General features: G+C 45.4%; 1 protein-coding gene across 1 annotated transcript in view; it reads left to right on the top strand.

Annotated features, from left to right (window-relative positions):
- LOC110195857 (beta-galactosidase-1-like protein 2) overlaps positions 1–19,523 on the top strand; it is a 56,951-nt gene that overhangs the window by 18,090 nt on the left and 19,338 nt on the right. Inside the window, 6 exon segments of the mRNA XM_020968792.2 lie at positions 339–407; positions 1,135–1,230; positions 4,384–4,492; positions 5,680–5,772; positions 13,835–13,916; positions 15,988–16,052. Of these exon segments, the coding sequence (XP_020824451.1) occupies positions 339–407; positions 1,135–1,230; positions 4,384–4,492; positions 5,680–5,772; positions 13,835–13,916; positions 15,988–16,052 (514 nt within the window).

Raw genomic sequence — 19,523 nt, 5'->3', positions numbered from 1 at the left:
AGAGCCTGGAGAGAATCCCTTGGGTATATCACCATAGGTTTTTAACAGAAGTGGAGCACTCCCAGGTATCTGATCCCAAAGCTCAGGGTAGGAAAGATTACTTGGAGACAGGTGGAATGAGGTGAGTCTGTCTGACTCTTCTTCTTCTTCTTTTTTTTAAAATTTTTTTATTTTTAGGCAATTGGGGTTAAGTGACTTGCCCAGGGTCACATAGCTAGTAAGTGTCAAATGTTTGGCCTGAGGCCGGATTTGGACTCAGGTCCTCCTGAGTTCAGGGCCGGTACTGTATCCACTGCGCCACCTACCCTGCCCCCTGATTCTTTTTCTTTTGGTTGCAGGTATATTCCCTGGAATCTCCATGAGCCGGAAAGAGGAAAGTTTAACTTCAGTGGGAACTTGGATGTAGAGTATGTCTTAAGTGCCAAGTTATTTCTTTGTGGGGAGGTTGGGGGATGGATACTGTAAATGGGAAAGGAAAGTAGAAGGGGAAATCTGATCTTTATTCTTGGAAACCAAAACTCTGGGGTCCAGGTTCTAAAACGCTGGGAACACTGTCCCTGTATTCAGAGCCAGGTCCTTTCCAGCAGATAATCTGATTTCTCCCAGCAGGGCTATGACCTAGCTTCTGTGGTCAGTCCTCCCTTGCCTTAATCTAGAGATCGGCTTAAAAGCCCAGGGTTTTGCAGGTCTAGTCAGCAGTATGAAACCTGCCACCTGTGATGTGACAAGGGATTCCCATGCCCTTGGTTAGTAAGACAAGGTAAAGCTGGAGTGAGTTACCCCTCTGAGCTCCTCCTTCCCTGTACCCCCAGAGAACCTAGGCAGATTTATTGATCTAGGCAGATGAGAACCCCTGACTCTGTGTGTGGGGGCTGGGGAGGAGAAAGGGAAGGGTTGTTGCATCTTAGGGTAAGATGAATTCCTTTCCCTTCTGGGTAACAGCTGCTCCTGCCTCTTCTTTAGTCAGAACCAAGAGCTCTGCTCTCTCCTGACTTCCAAACTGAGGGAGAAGAACTTCAGTCTGGAGAGCACCTGAGCAGTGCAGTTATCCAGGATTGCTAATTGAGATCTTACATCCTTGCCTCTGCTTTTGGCTTTATTAAGTGGCACTCGTATTGTCTTCCTCCTCTTTAGGGCCTTTGTCCAGATGGCAGCAGATATTGGGCTGTGGGTGATTCTGCGCCCTGGTCCCTACATCTGCAGTGAGTGGGACCTTGGGGGCTTGCCCAGGTAAGGTTGAAGTGATCAATATAGCACAGGGATTCCAGATATTCCAAAATATAAACCACAGAAGTATGCACTCTCTTTTAAAGTTTATTTTCCTCTTTATGTTAAAAATCAACAATATGAGCCCTTAAAACTGTAGACACGAGGGCATGGAGTATGACACTCCAGAGGGCAAAGGAGATAGGATTACAACCAAGAATAACCTATCCAGCAAAGCTGAATATAGCCCTTCAGGGTAAAAAATGGTCATTCAGTGAAATAGGGGACTTTCAAGCATTCTTGATGAAAAGACCAGAGCTGAATAGAAAATTTGACTTTCAAATACAAGACTCAAGTGAAACATGGAAGAGGTAAACGGGAAAGAGAAATCATAAGGGACTTATTAAGGTTGAACTGTTTACATTCCTGCATGGAAAGATAATATTTGTAACTCATGAGTCCTTTGTCAGTATTAGAGTAGTGGGAGGGAAAAAATTATGTGTATGTATATGTATATATATGTATATATATATGTATACACATACATATATAATAGATAGATAGCTGGCACAGGGTGAATTGAAGATGAAAGGGTGATATCTGAAAAATAACATTAAGGGGTGAGGGAGGATTTTATTGGGAGAAGGAGAATGGGGTAAATTATCTCACATGAAACAGACAAGAAAAGGTTTTTACAGTGGAGGGGAAATGGGGGAAGGTGAGAGGGAATGAGTGAATCTTATTCTCATAGGATTTGGCTTAAGGAGGGAATAACATACATACTCAATTGGGTATGGAAATCTGTCTTACCCTTCAGGAAAATAAGGGGGGAAGGGGACAAGAGAGTAGGCGGTTGATAGAGGGGAGGGCAGATTGGGGGAGGGGATAATCAAAAGCAAACACTTCTGAGGAGGGACAGGGTCAAAAGAGAGAACAGAATAAATGGGGGTAGGATAGGATGAGGGGAAATATACTTGGTTTTTCACAACAGGACTGCTATGGAAGTGTGTTGCATGACTACACATCTATAACCTGTATCAGGATGCTTGCCTTTTAAATGAGGGTGGGTGGGGATGGAGGAAGGGAGAAAATTTGGAACCCAAAGTTTTAAAAACACATGTTAAATAAAACAAAATAAGTTTAAAAAACTGTAGACATAGCAATGGGTATTATCCAGGCAGAATTCCTATGAGATTTTACTGTAGGGTGCCAGGTAGGAACTGGCAGGATAGGGCATCTTCAACACTCATTGCCTCAACAAAGTGATTGTGCTTCTAAGTAGATGCTACTGCACATCACTTAACTTCTCTGCATCTCACTTTCCCTGGTGTTTAGGATAAAATATGAGAGAAAACATGTAAGTGCTTTGAAAGGCAGAAAGGGCACATAAAGATGAGGATTTGGGTTTTTTTTGGTATATCTTAGATCTTCTCTTGTTGTCATGGTATGGGCAATATTGATATAGTGGAAAGGAGTGGATGAAGGAAGGGTTGACCCATAGTTGGGATAAAACTCGCCTGAGTATTTTATGCTTATTTTGCTTCTCACTTTTTCATTTATAAGAATGCGTGCTGAGCACCGGCCCTGGAGTCAGGAGGACCTGAGTTCAAATTTGGCCTCAGACACTTTGACACTTACTAGCTGTGTGACCCTGAGCAAGTCACTTAACCCCAATTGCCTCACCAAAAACCAAAAAAACAAAACAAAAATACCCCAAAACAAATGCTGTTATGTCTGCTTGTAACTCTCTGCCTGCACAGCAGTTTCCAAACTGTAATCCCCCTGATTATTTAGTTTCCCATTGTTCATAGCCATGACACCTGTGCCCAGAGGAGGCTGCCAGCATACAGAATATTAGTGACTTTGCTCTCCTCTTCTTTTCATACCTTCTTGTGCCCAAGTGGTTGAAAGATCCTTATGAACTTTTCAGAGTTCATCAGGTTGAATTGAGCTGGGCTAATAGCAGCAGGAAGGGATTAAGGAATGTTAAGGCAGCAGCAAGTACCTTTGGCACTGAGATTTCTGTGTGCTGTCACCTGCTTATGCTGGGACGTGACATCCATTAGGAAAGGCAGCATAAACATGAACACACACACACACACACACACACACACACACACACACACACACACACACACACACACACACACACACACACACACACACACACCCCCAAGAAGGGTCAGGATTGGGCGAAGGGCAAAAAGGCAGAGTCTTGTAATGGAGGAGTATTAGTAAATCAGGACTAGTTCCAAAAGCCAGAGATGAAGTGTATGATACAAGTCCAGTTTGGTTCAAGGGTGAGTGGGGGGCATTAAACGAATGTTTAAATTGGAGAAGGTTGCCACCTTCTCTATGCCCTTGATTATACACTAGCAGATCACTTTGCGCTTCTGCCTGTGATTTCTGGACTGGCATCAGGACTCTAGAAACACAGACGATGCTTGCAGAATGAGCATTGTTCTCCTAGATGTAAGAGAGGGTGAGGTGCTCAAGTTAGTAGCTTGGACTTTCTATCTCACCCTTGGCTCAGTGGCTGTCCTTGTGGAGTTTTGGGGATCATAGGGTAGATGGTATGAAAGCTACGCCCATCTTGCATCCCAGTCCCTCCTTACTTTCTGAGGGTTGCTCTGCTGACCAGGCTGATGAAGCCTAGTAATTTCTGTTAGCACCCACAGCCTCCATCAGAATTGATGGTGACTCAAAAAAGTGGACTACTTGTGCCATTCTGATTTCAAGCTCATTTTCGTGGCTGACATTGGAAAGGGATACGGGTTGAGTCCTGCTAGATTTTCTGCTCCCAGAAAACCCTTAAATGATTTGGCTTGGACTGCCTGTAGATGGGAGGATTGTGGGTAGAAGTCCTCAGGAAGCTGATCCCCCAGTGCCCTGGAGCTCCTTGTGGTGAGATGCTTTTCTGCCTCTGGCTGGCTCCCTGACCTGCAGCCTGTGTGGGGAGCCCGTGCTGAATTCCTGCCTGTGCCCTCTACCAGGGAGCAGTCATGGATGAAGGGCTTGAGGTGTTTGTTGTCCAAGCTTTGGTGGCTTGTGCCTCTGGGGTTTGGCGGCTGCTTGAGAATTGTGTGAATTTAGGTCAGCCCTGGTCTTTAGCTTCATCCCTTAATTAGTCTCCACCCCGCTTTTATGTCCCTGAGTCTCTCCTCTTTTCACTTCTAGCTGGTTACTCCAAGATTCCCACATGGAGCTGAGAACAACCTATAATGGCTTCATTTCAGCTGTGGATCATTATTTTAATCATCTGATTCCCAGAGTGGTTCCACTGCAGGTAAAACCAAACAACCCCACATCCCCTTCATTTCCAGGGAAACAGGTGAGTCTTATTAAATCCTTGAGCCCTGAGGCTACTGAAAAACACACAAGCCATAGGACAGACTTTGGCTCCAATTCTTCCACTTTGGGGTGGCAGGTTTCCTATCCTATCCTGCCCCACCTTCTGATTCCCAGGATTCTCTTCATGCACCATTATGGAAGACTTCTCCATTTGCCTGTGAGTACTTTGGCACTTGTTTGCAGCATCTCCTTCAGAGTATATGCATCATGGTGTTGGCTGAGATCATTAGATGCTGAGGTCAGGACCTATGTATTTATGGGCTTTATAGAGCCTTTCATCACATGCAGATGGATGGTTAATGAATACCTTGATGATCTCCAGAAAGCCTTTATTTGGCTTCTAATTGCACACAACTAAATCCTGTACAAGAGAAGCTGAGTGTGCACGCATATACATACTCACATATGCATGCACGCATGCTCAGGTACAAAGCCTGATCTGTAGGTCTGTGATTTCCCATCTTTTTGTTGTGACATCCTTATTTGCTCTATCGCCTTCCAAAATAAGTCTTGTATGGCTACTATTCTTTGTTTAAATCAAAGTGAATTGCATTTAGTTTTCTTTTGAGACTGTCACGGCATCTCTTGGTATTTCCTAGCTAAGAGGTTTACTCTCTAATCTCAACAGTACTGATATTGATGATCTAGAACAGGATCTGCAGACAGTGGTGAAAATCACTCTTCTGGATGTGTCTCAATGCTTCCATATATCTCACATAGATCACAAGTGAGCATTATTGGTGGGGAGCAAGGCTTAGAGTAATGATGCACATTAATGCAGTTTTGAGTTTCATAAAGCACTTCACTCACAACCACCCTGGGAAGTAAGAGTACTGATCTTATATTACAGGTGAGGAAGTAGTCTCTGTGAGGCTGAGTGATTGTTCCTGATGGTACAGCTAGTGTTTATACTGCACCAACATTCCTCTTGGGATCATAGCCCAGGAAATTGGTGGGTCCAGATAGAGTTAGGTGAGGTGGGATTTGGGGGGGGGGGTCAGAGTGCAGAACATGATGTGATTTGGAGAAGAGGCTACCATGGGTTGGTGCGATATCATCAGAGGGCCTACCTACCTTTACCACGTAATGGGACTCGGTGCTAACGCCCATCTCCCTTCTCAGTACAAGCAGGGAGGGCCCATCATCGCCGTGCAGGTGGAGAATGAATACGGCTCCTATGACAAGGACTCAAACTATATGCCCTACATTAAGACGGTAAGAGCTGCATCTCTTGGTCTTTGGGTCTCCCAAGGTTTCTTCTCTGTCCCATCATCCTTCACAACCACAGAAGTCTCTGCTTCTTCTTGGAGATAAATTCATCCCTGGCTCATCCAAATAGAAAATGGAGCTGTCTAGTGCTAGGGCTGTCCCAGACCCTGGGTCCCTTCTCTCACTTTGATTGAAATAGTGATAGAAATAGTCTTTTATCAGCATCATGTGCTCAGCATCAGTTAGTAATTGTCTTTTACTAGAAACTAGAGATATGTGGAGAGAAGAGATAGAATAGAAACCAAAAATGCTGCCCTAGCCCTTCTTTTGCCTACTGTGTGCAGGTCACCTTGTTGTCAAGTTTAGATAAACTTGGTGACTCACCCCTTAACAGGTCTTATTTCCACAGACTTCAGATGTAGTTCTTTCAGGTTTCATGGGTAGCCGGATAGCACTTAGGGATAACTATAGCATGTGATAAGGACCTTAGATATAAAATGAAGTGTTTTTTTGGGGGGGGGGGTGAGGTCTGAGGGAGAACAGTTCATTGTTGCCTGGGAGGAGCAGGGAAGGTTCCTGGGGGGAGGGGTGCTGTGAACTAGTCTTTAAAGGAGGTTTATAAAGTTAAGAAGTGAAAGGGGATGGGGGTGGGGGGAAGTTGTGGCAGCCCAGTGCAGGGGAAAGAGTGCTGCATTTCGGGGTTCATGTCCCAGCTCTGATGACTACTTCCTGTGTGACCTTGGGAAAGTCATTTCTCTGGGCCTGTTTCCTCATGTATAAAACAAGGATGATCTGAGACCCCCTTCCAGCTCTGATTCTATGATTCTGTGATATTTTAGGAATAGGAGACAATGTGATCAAAGGCACAGGAATGGGAAAACTCACAGCCTGTGAGGGGGACATCGAGTAATCCAGTTTTAGTGGAACATCCATTATATGGAGAGGAATAGGATGAGAAATGGCTGGAAAGGTAGATCGGTGCCACATTGTAGTGGGACTTCAAGTCAGTCAAAGAAATAGAAACTTTGCTCAGTAGGCAGTAGGAAACTAGGGAAGATTTTTTTTAAAGTAGAGGAGAGACCTGACCAGATGTTTGAGGTGCTTATACTCTAGCTGGGGAGGTGGGAAAGGCACAAAGGAAAACATTTTGGCACAGTGAATAGAGCACTGACTGGGCCTGGAGTCAGGAAGACCTGAGTTTAAATGTGGCCTCAGACACTTATTAGCTGTGTGACCCTGGGAAAGTCACTTAACCTTGTTAGCCTCAATTTCCTCGTCTGTAAAATGAGTAGCAAACCACTACAGTATCATTGCCAAAAAACACCCAAAGGGGTCAGGAAGAGTCGGATACGACTGAAAATGATATGTACAGACATAGGGATACAGCATACAGGCAAGGGAAAGATCTGTCACTGAGTCAAACTGAATTCACAAATAATTGAGTTAACAGGATTGAGTAGGATTAATTGGGGGCGGGCTTCCCGGAAGACTCTCCCTTTCCCTGCAAGGTATATACAGATAGATGAGGGACTAGCTTTAAGGGCCATGGAGCATCTTGGTGGGTAGATTGTGGGAAGGGACCCAAAGAAGCATCCCCATTTAATCCACCATATCTAGCTTGGGCTCTTGGTTCTCTGTGGTGAAATCTCTCTTGTAATGAACAGACTGGTCCCCACCTAGAGACTTCTTTTTCTGGACCCACTTAACTCTTTTCCGCAGAAACTTGTGATCCCTCACCCCTCACTTTCATCCCTTCCCACAGCTCACATCCTTTCTTTAGTCTCACTTGCCTCTCTCCTCTCCTCTCCCTATGGGGTCTGTGTAGCAAGTTGGCCTGTCTGGGAACGGAGGACACCCAGCACAGCCCTGGGAAGGGAAGTTGCGTGTTTCTGAGCCTCTTTGTCTGATGACTGAATCAAGTGCAGAGGGATTCCCGAGCACCCACTTGCCCTTTCCCCAACCCCTTCTCTGAGTTAGCCTTTCCTTTGTTCCATAGATGTCGAATGAGTACCTACAAGGTACAAGACAGCGAGATCACAGACAGGCCTAATGACTGTCTCCTACACATTTCACACATCTCTCCAAGCTGGTCTCCGGGGCCTTAGGATTGCAGGGAGTTGTTTATCTTCTTACTCTGCTGTAGGGAGAGAGAAGTCTCAGTGGCATGAGCGAAGAGCCCAGAGTGGCTTCGGGGACCTCACCTTCTGCTTATACTTGATTCCCTTGGTGTCTAGGGAGATGGGTCTGTGTTGAGGGTGGGGAAGGAACAGGTAACTGTCAAATTAAAACCTTTGCTTCCCTGAAGCTGCTCGAGACTGAGGTTTATAAATTCAAGAGGTGAAAGTGGGATTGGGGCAGAGGCTTCTCACAGACCCTCCGGTGGCTGAGGTGTCAGTTTCTTCAGCAACTCCTGGAAATTGTCACCTAAACCGTTCTTACCCAAACAGTACATCAAGACACAAGGGCATGACCCTCGGTGGCACTGCATTTGGGGATTCTTCATTCTCTTTTGGCCAGCTCTTGGCCTGGCCAGGTAGGGAGGGGTAGTGGTTACCATGGTGAAGAGAGGAGGGAGGAAAATTGGAGTGTGTGCAAACATGTATACTTTACATTACCGGAGACAGACTCATCGGCCAAGTGGATGGCAGGCCACTCCTAGCCCCCTCCTGGTACAGCCATGAACAGTCACCATTGTGTCTTGCCAGTGGAATTACTTACCTAACTCAGGAGTCATGTGGACCAGGCCCTTCATTTTACAGCTGAGGCCCAAGGTGGTAAGTGACTTACCCAAGATCCTGCAGGTGGGGAGTGTCAGAGGTACTGTTTGAACCCCGAGCTCCTGACTCCAGGACCAGGCTCTTTCTATACTGGGCTTCCTCTCTAGCTTCAGGTAAGATTGCAGAGGAGCTAGTCCAGGCTTAAAGCCTCATCTGTTTGTCCTAAATGGCAGACTTCCTTTACTCACCTGGATCAGCCTACGAACTTTGTGGGCTGTGGGAAATTCTACAGTCAGTCCTGCACGCTAAATTCCTCATGCTAGTTGGAGACTAAGTCATCTTTATCCATCTTTATCTAGCAGTAATCAAGCTACTTCTTAGCTTTTTCATCTCCAGGTCAATCTTAATTCTCTGTTCTTTTCTCTTTCACTAAAATCTGTTGTGATTTTTCCCTCTCTGTGGTGCCTATGTTTCAGATATAAACTACTCTGGAAGGCCAACTGGGGCCACTGGCTACCAAGGTGACCTTTTAGTTGAATCTGGCCTCTCCTCCTTGGCCAGCTCCTAACACTTTAATTGGCTAAGCTCCAAATTAAACCTGAATCCTTCATTTGAGGAGCCAGGATGAGGTGGCTTCTTCATTTTGGCCTAGTGGAAAGAGTTCTGTAGCCAGGAGACCTGGCTGTGATACTTATCAGCTGTCTGGCTGTGGGGAAGTAATGTAACCTCATTGAACCTGGGTTTCCTTATCATTAAAATGGGACTTATAATACTTGTGCTACCTACTTCACTGGGTTGTGGTGATGAAAGTGCCTTGCAAACCTTGAAAAAGTAATATAAGTAGAGTAAGTACTATAAGTAAAGATATAATATATAATATGTTATATATTATATATTATTACTAATATAAGTTATTTTTCCAGGCAGTTAGCTTTGCATGGTGTCGTACAAATCTAAGATTCTGTTTCTTGCAGTACCTCTTCATTTAGCAGGTGAGCAAACTAACGTCCAGAGAAATGAAGTGAATTTGTTAATGAGTGATGGAACTTCAAAGTAGATCTTTGAATTTAGTCGTCCCCTCTCCCCATCCTGTGTTCTTTATAGCATATCACAGTTGTAATGACAGCTAGGGGGTTGTGTGGGAAGTGGGCTGGTTTGGTTAATATAGGTTAAGGGGTGAGTCCATCAAGCAACATGAGAGGTAGAGGTGTTTTTTTTTTTTTCAGGCAGTTGGGGTTAAGTGACTCGCCCAGGGCCACACAGCTAGTAAGTATCAAGTGTTTGATCTGAGGCTGGATTTGAACTCAGGTCCTCCTGACTTCAGGGCCAGTACTCTATCCACTGTGTCACCTAATTGCCCCTAAGAGGTGGTTTTTAATAAGAATCAACCCATCCATGCAGAAAATCTGTGACGTGAGGACCCATTAGTATGAACTGACTCATGCTTTGGAACTTTGACTCCTGGAGGTGAAGGTTGCCAATGCCCTCTCCTTGCCCTGATGTTGCTGCTAGGCTGTATCTTATCAATCTAATTGAGGCCATTGCTGTTATTTGTTTTTGGGTAGCTGAATATGCTTTGTTTCAGTAGGTGGGACCTGATGAAAGGGGTGGGGTGTTCGGTGATTAGATACTGGACACTTTTTTCCTTCACTTCCTCTGTCTGTTGTCTCTACTCTATTCCCCAAAGCTCTTTGAAAAAATAAGTTGGAAAGTTCCCAGCCCCGCCAGCAGCCATAACCTCCTCCCTCTTTCTGTTGGGTGAGTTTCTTGGTGAAAACATCTGTCGGCATGAGTAGTTCTCGAAACCGGTCCCTGTTGAGGAACCTGACTGAGACAGTCCCTGGGACCTGTTTTTTCCCTGAGGTTGTCACATCTGCAGTCTTAGCATCTTCCCCTCAAACATGAGCAGCCTGTGTCTTGGGGGGTCTCCTCTTTTATTTATAACCTATGGGGGAATGCTTCCCGTCAGACCTACCATCTCATACAGCCCCATCCGTGCTTCTGCTTTATTCTCTGCTTCCAAAGGAGGTTTTTGCCTTGGGGAATGTCAGATAACAACCCTTGTGTGGAGGAGCTGCCCTCTGTGGGTATATGCTAAAAAGGCCTGTGAATTTAGGATTGTTTTATGTTGCTAAGAGTGCATATTGGCAGTCTATATAGTTATTCTTTCCACATTGTGTGGGGGTTAGGGGTACAGTGCCCCCACAGTCTGGAAAATCCTTTGTACCGAAGTAGTCTGAATTTTTTTTTTCTTTCATGGTGTGTTTACAGTAACATTGTAAAATTTGGGCTAAGTATTTGGTCACCGGCTCTGTGTCATCTGTGGCTTCCACAAAACTCCCCCAAAATTCCCATTTAATTTCCTGTGCTGACCCGTGACATATTGAAACCGCAGAGGGGAAAGTGTGATGCAGAAGGGATAGCTGTACTTGCCTCCTTGAAGACAGCAGAGTGTATTTTTCAAGTGTATGGAATTAAACTATGCATTGATCACTTTGGGGAAAATTTAGCTCAAAAATAAATATGCAAATCAGTACTCATTAAAATGGGACATTACCTCAGATAATTATTTTGCATCAGGAACTGCTTTAATCAGTCCTAATAATTATTCACACGCAATCCTAACAGCTGTTTTGTTTTGTTTGTTTTGTTTTGTTTTGTTTTTGGCCCAGACCTGTAAATTTCACTGGTATAGGGACCTTCTTGGTAAGGAAGCCCTGTTCTACAAGTTGGAGTCTTAGAGAGTTACCTGGGGCAGTGAGAAATTAAGCGACTTGCTCAGGGTCATGTAGCCAGGATGTGTCTGAGGTGGGCCTCCTACCCAAGCCTTCTTGACTGCAAGACCAGCTCTCCACCCAGGAAATGTAGTGGAAGATCCCAGCACATTGGGTGGCTTTATAAGATTACATGGGCAAGAGTCATATAGGATGGGCAGGCCTGGATGGGGCAAGATTTATGTCTGCAAAAGTACTGACCCCCCTGAAGCCACTCACACAGTACCATGTCCCTGCGGGCCAGTGCCAGGGTATATATGACCCTGCCTTAGTTTCTATTCCAAATTGCAAGAAACATGGGCCTTATTGGTGGTATCACAGTGAGATGAAGTGTAGCTGCGGCAGGGCCCCAGGTGTGGCCTTTTGGAGGAGAAGAGGCAGAGCCTTAGAACTAGAAGGAAGCTCAGTGCTCAACATGGCCTAGCCTGAAACTGAACTCTTTCTCAAAGATCTCTGTGAATAGTGGTCAGTCGGCTTCTGCTTCAACATTTTCAAATCAAGTCAACAAACATTTGTTAAGCGCTTACTATTAGCTCACTCCCCTCTTGCACAAGTCTAATTATTAGGAAGCTTTGTTTTCCTTTCTTTTTTTTCTCATGGTGAGCCAAAATCTGTCTCCTTCCATCCACTGGGTCTTCCATCTGCCTTCCTAGACCACACAGAACAATCTCTTTTCCATGTGTCAGCCCTTCAAATGTGCCACGACAGGCAGGTTCCTTCAGCTGAGCCTAGTGCCTGACACACAGTAGGTGCTTAATAAATGTTGATTGATTCATCATTCCATGGCATGATTTGGAGTGCCTGTACCATACTGGACATCCTACTCTAAGATGCCACTCCCAATATTCTTCCTAAATTTCCCCTGCATATAGGCTGCCTGCAGCCAGTGTGCTTATATAGGAGGGGCGTGTGCTCTTTTGTCTCTCTGTGAGAAACTGACTAAAGAGCATTATTGTTCTTGAGAACTTATGTGCCAGGAATGAGTTTGATGGATCTGGATAAGCCTGGTGTGCAGCTGAAAAGTGTAGCTGTGTTTGTTTTCTCCTATTTGTGTGGTTTGTGTTCAGCATGGAAAAATACCCTCACATGTGAGAATTGGCACCTCAGAGTTCCCATGGCTTAGGTGTGTAAGGAGGGTTACTGTGTCCTTTTTCTCTTGCACCTTGCTTGATTCTTTTCTGTATGTATAGGTAGCTAGCTACACAAAAATCTTTAGGACCAAGAGGACCTAATGTGGGAAAGAAAGGTTTTTATTCTTCAGTGGATTGTGCTCTGCCAGGCTCTGATCTTTGCCAGACTGACCTTGCATGATTTTTTTCTTGGCCTCATTCGTTTTAATTTTGAACAGAGTGCTGTCCTAGAATTGTCATCTCATCTACATTGGATTTTTTAAAAAAATCTCTAACATTTAGACCTGCGGTCAAAAGGTGATAGGAGTTGTGGAAGTGGAAATTGCCTTTCTCAAGAGATAAAACCAGTGGGCTCTTAGAGAAATTTTTCTACTTCCTTCATGAGACCACTTCATCAATCCTGCCTTCTGATTCTAATAATTACTAGGGATAATGAAATAACCAGATCTTTACCCCTATCCCCCTCCCCAGATGATTCTGGCCTCAGTGTGCCCTTCATGAGTACAGCTGGTAAGAATGTTCTAACAAATATGCCTTTCTCCAAGGACTGTGACTGAGTGGGTAGATTGAACCAAAGCTCACCAAAGTGTCAGAGTATAACATGTAGCATGTTTGCTCATATACTGGACTGCCCGGAGTGTTAGTGAACACCTGTAATCCTTTCTAGTGGAGAGGCTGAGCCTGATGGTTTTGAGCTCGGGAATTCTGAGCTGCATAAGGACTAAGGATCCTGTCCACAGTAAGCCTGCACCAGTGTGGTGAGCCTCTCAGGATCCGGGGGACATCAGGCTGCCTAAGTAGGGGCAGGACTGGCCCAGTCAGAAACACTTTAATGCTGTCACTAGTGAGATTAGCCACTTGGGTGATTGCTCCCAAGAGATATTTAAAAGCTTCTTTGGGGCTCAGAAGGCTGTTTTCGATGAATTGAGCAACTAGGCTGCTGGTGGGTATAGGAGGTGCTATCCCTGTGCTTCTTAGCTCCAGTATAAACACAGAGAAACAAACCTAGCTCCCTGTCAAATCAGCACACCCTCGAGACTAAAGGCAGGTGATCATAGGATCTCTGCTTCAGTGTGACTGACTGACCCTAAGAATGTCACGGTGTCCGAAAGAAGGCAGCCACCCTGACCCAGATCAGGAGCAGCTACCCAGAAGTCCAGATTTTCACTGCAGCATCCCCAGCTGTGATTCCCACAAAAACAATTTGAGGCCTTAATTACCCCCTTGGCACTGCTAAGTGAGGCCGCTGCCAAGGTAGCAATTTCTCCTTATCTCTGTGCTGTAGGGATGTGGACACTTAGTTTTATTCCTTTGCCTCTCCTCTGCATCCTACCTGTCAGGACCACAATTTGTTTGTGACTGTCACTACTTTTTCTAATGGTGGAGGGGACCCCAGAGGGAAGGAGGGAGGAAAGTGAGTAGTTTATCTTGTTTTGTTTCCCTTCAGGCCCTGTTGAATAGAGGGATCGTTGAGCTGCTTATGACTTCAGACAACAAGGATGGCCTGAGTGGAGGCTTCTTGGAAGGAGGTACAGACACGTGGAACAGGGGGCGAGCAGTCACTTTGGCCTGAACTCATTGTCTAGACAAGTGAGAGAATTGGGCAGAGCTCAGTATCAGGGATTTTCTTGAACCTGCTCTTCCCTATTTTCACAATTTCCATCTTTCAAAGGGCTAAGTGACAGGACCGAGTCTGGAAATCGTTCACACGTCTGCTTCTTTGTCCTGGCTGCTTCACTCCATCAAGGGAGGTAACAGGATTCTGCAGGTCACAGGACACTTTTTCTATCCTTCCCAGTTCCCTTTGACCCATGCCAGGATGGGCCCACAATAGAGTTAGGAGCCATCAGAATTATCTAAAAAATGATCCTGTATTTGCAAACCATGTGAACGAAATGAGGCAGGTAAGAGCCAGGTCTTAAGCACCTGGCTACTAAGAGGAGAGAAGCAGTGAGTGGACCAGTGAATACCAAATCCATGAGGTCTTATCAAGTGAAGAGCAAGTATGGTTTGGGGTAGAAGAAAAGGAAAGTGGGGAAAGAACTAGATTCAGATAAGCAGCTCTGAGCAGCTCCTTAGCAAAGCCCTTCACTGTGTGTGTTGCCCAGGCCCTGCTGTTCATGTCTCTGGGCTTTTTGGTGGACCTTCCTAACCTTGGCCACAGCTGAGCACTGGTCACCCTTCCTCCTAGCTCTGACCCCTCTCATGCTGTTTGTTGCCTGTGATACTGTGCTTTCACATGGGGCACAGGAACACTGGCAGCCCTGGATTGTGGGGCCATCTTGTAGGCGTCGTATGTTTGCCTTCACCCTCTAGGGAGGGACCACTGGTGAAAGTCTCCATGGGAGGACCCTGCCACGTAGTGTTGAGAGAGCATGGCCACTGGGGAGACAAGCCTCACACAAGTCCTTTGAACTGTGGGCATATACCCCCATTCATTCATGGGTACTTGTCTCTTCCTATTTCCTTTTGAAATTTTTTTCAGAGTGCCCATCTCTGGCAGTAGGGCCTATCTGGGGCCATGGAAGTGGGGTGAGGATGGGAATACCATGGAAGTAACTCAGGGGTGGAGTCTTGCCAAAGGCTCAGGTTCTGAGGAGCAGTGAAGAGAGGAGGGAATTCCATTATCTTCAGGGACTGGCCCCTGAACCTTTTCCTTTGGTCCAAGAGAGAGGGGAGGCAGGTAGAGGAGAGCCCAGATCTCCCAGCCTTTCCCAAGGCAGCAACAATTTTGAGTCGTCTCCACCAGAGGTCACTGTCTCCTTATCATTGCTTTGTCAAGGAGAATGGAGCTAGTGGCCAAGCCCTATCTTCCTGCTTTCCTCACCAGGGCAGTGGTGATCCAAAGTCACCCAAAGTGCTGGACTGTCAGGATTCAGAATCAACACGGGATGTGGTCCTTGCCCTCTGGGAACCTGTTATTAAATAACAGTCTGGACAAACATATAATCAATAGAAATAGAGAGTGTAGTTAGGGAAATGACACATCGATGGAAAGAGATAAATAGTGGGCCAGAGATTTTAATGGTGGGTTGAAGAACAGTTTGGTTCTAATGATGAATGGTTTTTTTTTTTACCATCCCTTGAATATTGCTCATGGTGAGTTCTGTAGCTGAGGCCAAGGATTTTCAGGAACACAAACTTTTTCCCACTTACATCTAGCTTAGGATGCCTCTGGATAAGCCAATGTAGAATGTAAATAGAGGTGCTGGGTCCTATATCTCCTGGCTGGGACCAGGGGCATTTTGACCTAACTTGGTGTGGATAACATTGCTTCTCCCAGTGGTCCCTGGTGGCAATACAACTTGTACAGGAATCGAGGTGGTGCAGTAGATAGAGTGATGGACTTGGAATCAAGTTTCTCTGAGTTCAGATTCTGTTTCAGATACCTATTAGTTGGATGACCATGGGCAAGTCACTTAACCTTTTGGTGCCTCAGTTTCCTCATCTGTAAAAATGGGGATAGCACCTATTACATGGGGTTATTTTGAGTATCAAGTGAGATAAAACATGTAAAGTGCTTTGCAAACCTTAAAGCACTATATAAATTCTAGCTATTATTAATGTCATTATTACAGCATTTCTCCTTTTCTTCCACAGTGCTGGCTACTGTCAATTTGAAGCATGTGGATTCCATGATTTTCAACTATCTCCATTCATTCCAGGTAAGGATATTATGAGTAGAAGAGCCTCTCTTGTCTAAGCATCTGAGTATTCTCAGTGGTCATGAGCATAGTCAAGTCAAGGAGTTTTGGCAGGAAGATGTAAACTCCCTCCTCCTCCTCACTGGTAACCTGGGCTTCCAGAAGCTTCTGAAGTTAAAAGACTTCTCAGGGATAATAAGAGAGGCTTGAGATGCTCCTGGCTTCTGTCCCTCCCAGGACTTGTTCTGTCATGCCACAGATGGGCCCTCTCCCTTCTTTTCACTGCCCCTCCTGGGTAAAGCAGATATAAGACTCCTCTTGGACTCCAGCAGGTTTTTAAGATTTTGAAGTCCTGTAAGGGAATCTGTAAGCATGAGTTTTCACACTTTCCCAGCTCCAGAGATCCCCATGGCCAACGTCTGTGTGGGTTTCACTGGGGCCTGAAGGACAAGAATTTAAGAATGTCTTGAAGGCCCCAGCTGCAGCAATTGATGCAGTACATTTTTTTAAGTCCATCAAGGCAAAGAAAATGGAGATAGAATGAAAGATGTTATACTTTAAATAATCATTTTTATTTAAAGTGCATTTGCACAGGTAGGAGAAATGATAGCAAATTATAATAAAATATACAAAGTGTACCATAGAGTAAATTATAGTAAGCATACCCGCCCAATTTTTTTTGCATCAGTTGGCACATCTGGTCTTTCTAATGTTAGGTAGTTTGGGGATCTGCTTTGTCTTGGCAGGCAATGGAGATCATGGGAGGAAAACCTATTAGATCCTATTAATTTTGAGCATCCACTCTCCACTCTCCCATCACTCCAGATATGGCCAGAGCTGTCCTTAGAGTTTGGCAAATATGGGTTATTGTTTATGCATAAGATCATTGTATGAGGTCACAGATCTATAGCTGGGAGGGATCTCAGAGACAAATCTAGTCCAATCTTATTTTTTGGATGAAGAAACTGAGATGCAGGAAGGATAAGAGACCCTTCCTAGGTCACACAGATAGTAAAGGCCAGGAAGTGAGATTTCAGTCTAGGTCCTCTGACTCCAGATCCAGGGCTGTTTCCACTGTACCGTGCATGCCATGGGATTCATGTCTTTTGATGGGAATCACAGTTGGCACAAGGCAGAGAGTCAGAAGAGGTGATGACTGCTGAAAAGTGCCATAAGTGCTCCTAATATACTTAGAGTCAGCATCAAAAGCAGTGCTGTGCACCTGGCAGCAAAACCCCTATCCCCTGACACTTGCCCTTCAGTTCATAGCTTGTCCTTCCAGAATACTTCATCTCTTTTGGGCCTGCCTTTGGTGTTCCCTTTAGGTTTTTATTATCAGTAAACAAATGTTTGGGACAGGGCACTTTAAAATCATCATGTGCCCCGGGACCCACATTCTGAGGATGGCTCTTTCTTAGAACCCCCAAAGACTGTGGTGGTGGATGGGGAATCTGGGCCTTGTCATGTCCTGAAGAGCCTCTGCAGCATCTCCAGCTTGCAAACCCTCTCTCAGGTTCTGGGAAGTTCATTGGCATCAGGAAGACAGTGAATCTGATTTCAGGGAAGCTGGAGGGAAAAAAAAAAGGTTCTTTGGATGTGTACTTAATATCCAGTGGATTAAGGAGAATTTACTGCTAAATCCTCTGCAGATTGATTTTTTTGATGACCAGATCTGTGCACCTCTCCTAAGTGGAAAGAAATGGCCTAAGCATAGGCTCTATTTGGGTCAGGTGTCCACATCCTGCCCAGGCCTTGGCTCCCATTCTCAGGAGCTGCGCCAGCTCTGCCCCAGGCCTGGTCAGAAGAGTTGAAGGCCTTACTCCTGCTTCCACTGGCTTTGGCATGAGTGCTCTGGACACCGAGCCCAGTCCGCTAGACAGTAATGTTGGAGAAGAGGAACCTTTAGGAAATACTGAGTGTTAGCTCTGAAAGGGCGTATTTCCACCAGAGACTCCATCCCCTGCTCCACCATTCCATCATGCTTGGGCTCTGGCATATGAAAAAGGTCTCTTCCCTCAAGTGACTTCTCTGTTTGGGGATATCTCACACACACACACACACACACACACACACACACACACACACACATTCAAGACTAATAATTATAATAAATAGCAGCAGGTATGTGATAAATGAATCATTAGTGACAGAGGCTGTGGCATAGGCTAGGGCCCAAGCTTCCAGTGAGGTTGCTGAGGAAAGAAGGCTTCATGGAGCATTGGGATTTGACCTCCATCTTGAAGGATGCACAGGATTTCAGGAGGCAGAAAGGGGAAAGAATTGATGATTCACTGTCTGGGCACAGAAACAGCAGATGGGAAAGAACATTGCTTCGTAGAAATATCACCACCAGTTGTCACCACTGCAAAAGAATGAAGGGCCGGCACGACGGCAGGTCCCCCTGGAGATTCTCATGGGGCCTAGGTCCATGTCCAGAGGTCTTCTGGGGCCCTCTAACAAGGTCCTGGGTTGGCTCAAAGCCAGGTCCACGTCCAGCCCAAACTCAAGAGTTTCTTCTTGAAATTAGCACTGACCTAGTTCTTCCTAAACCTGATGGCATGGGAACTTCATGAGTCATGGAATTTAGGGCTGGAAGGGACCTTAGCTGTTATTTAGTTCACACTGTGCCATGGGAGGATGAATGAAAGGCCCAGCAGGGGAAGGGCCTTGCCTCAGGTCACACAGTTATGTGCCAAAGCCAAAACATGTTCTTGGCTTTCAATGAGAAGAATTCTTGAGTCATAGACTCTACCTCCATGAGGTCCCATGGATCCTCTGAGGTGATACCCCTGTGAAGATCACTTAATATTCACTGAGCTTTATAGAGGTATTAATGGGTGTTCAGTCCAATTATATTTCCTCTGAGGATGCCTAGGGGTGCCAGGGAGCAGAAAGAGGGCCAGGTTATACGTAAGGGGTGAATGGCATAGGTGCTGGGAGTGAGTTATGGTTAATAGATGCTGGAAGCATCTTAGACACACAGTGTCTCTAAGTGGCCTATTGTAAAAGTTTCAAATCTTGCAGTGAATCAAGAGCCTCAATAATCTTTCACTCCCCTATAAGCAACGATAAAACCCTGGCATCCTGAATAATCCAGGGTCCTGCTCCTCAGTCTCTTCAAGGGTCATGATGTGTACTAGTATGCTGTGGTGGTGGCCAGGAACCTATTTTACTCGATAACTAAACCCTGTGAAATACAATTATGCCATGGGGGCAAGGGTCTATTGTTTGTAAAAGCTAGGTTTTAAGTGTCAAATTGTCACTCTTTCTGGAGTGACCTTTAGGACATGGAACAAGTCCATATTAGGCATCTAGGTGATACAGTGGATTTCCTGGAGCCAGGAAATTCTGAGTTCAAATCTGGATTCACATACCAGCTGTGTGACCCTGGACAAGTCGCCTAACCTGTTTACCTCAATCTCCTCATCTGTAAAGTGGGAATGATAATAATAGCACCTACTTCCTAGGGTTGTGGTGAGGATCAAATGAGAC

The sequence above is a fragment of the Phascolarctos cinereus genome, unplaced genomic scaffold, assembly GCF_003287225.1.
Source record: "Phascolarctos cinereus isolate Bilbo 61053 unplaced genomic scaffold, phaCin_HiC Scaffold_726;HRSCAF=1367, whole genome shotgun sequence".
NCBI classification, from domain to species: domain Eukaryota; kingdom Metazoa; phylum Chordata; class Mammalia; order Diprotodontia; family Phascolarctidae; genus Phascolarctos; species Phascolarctos cinereus.
The sequence above is the reverse complement of the archived record's forward strand: the minus strand, read 5'-3'. Positions and strand labels throughout refer to the sequence as shown.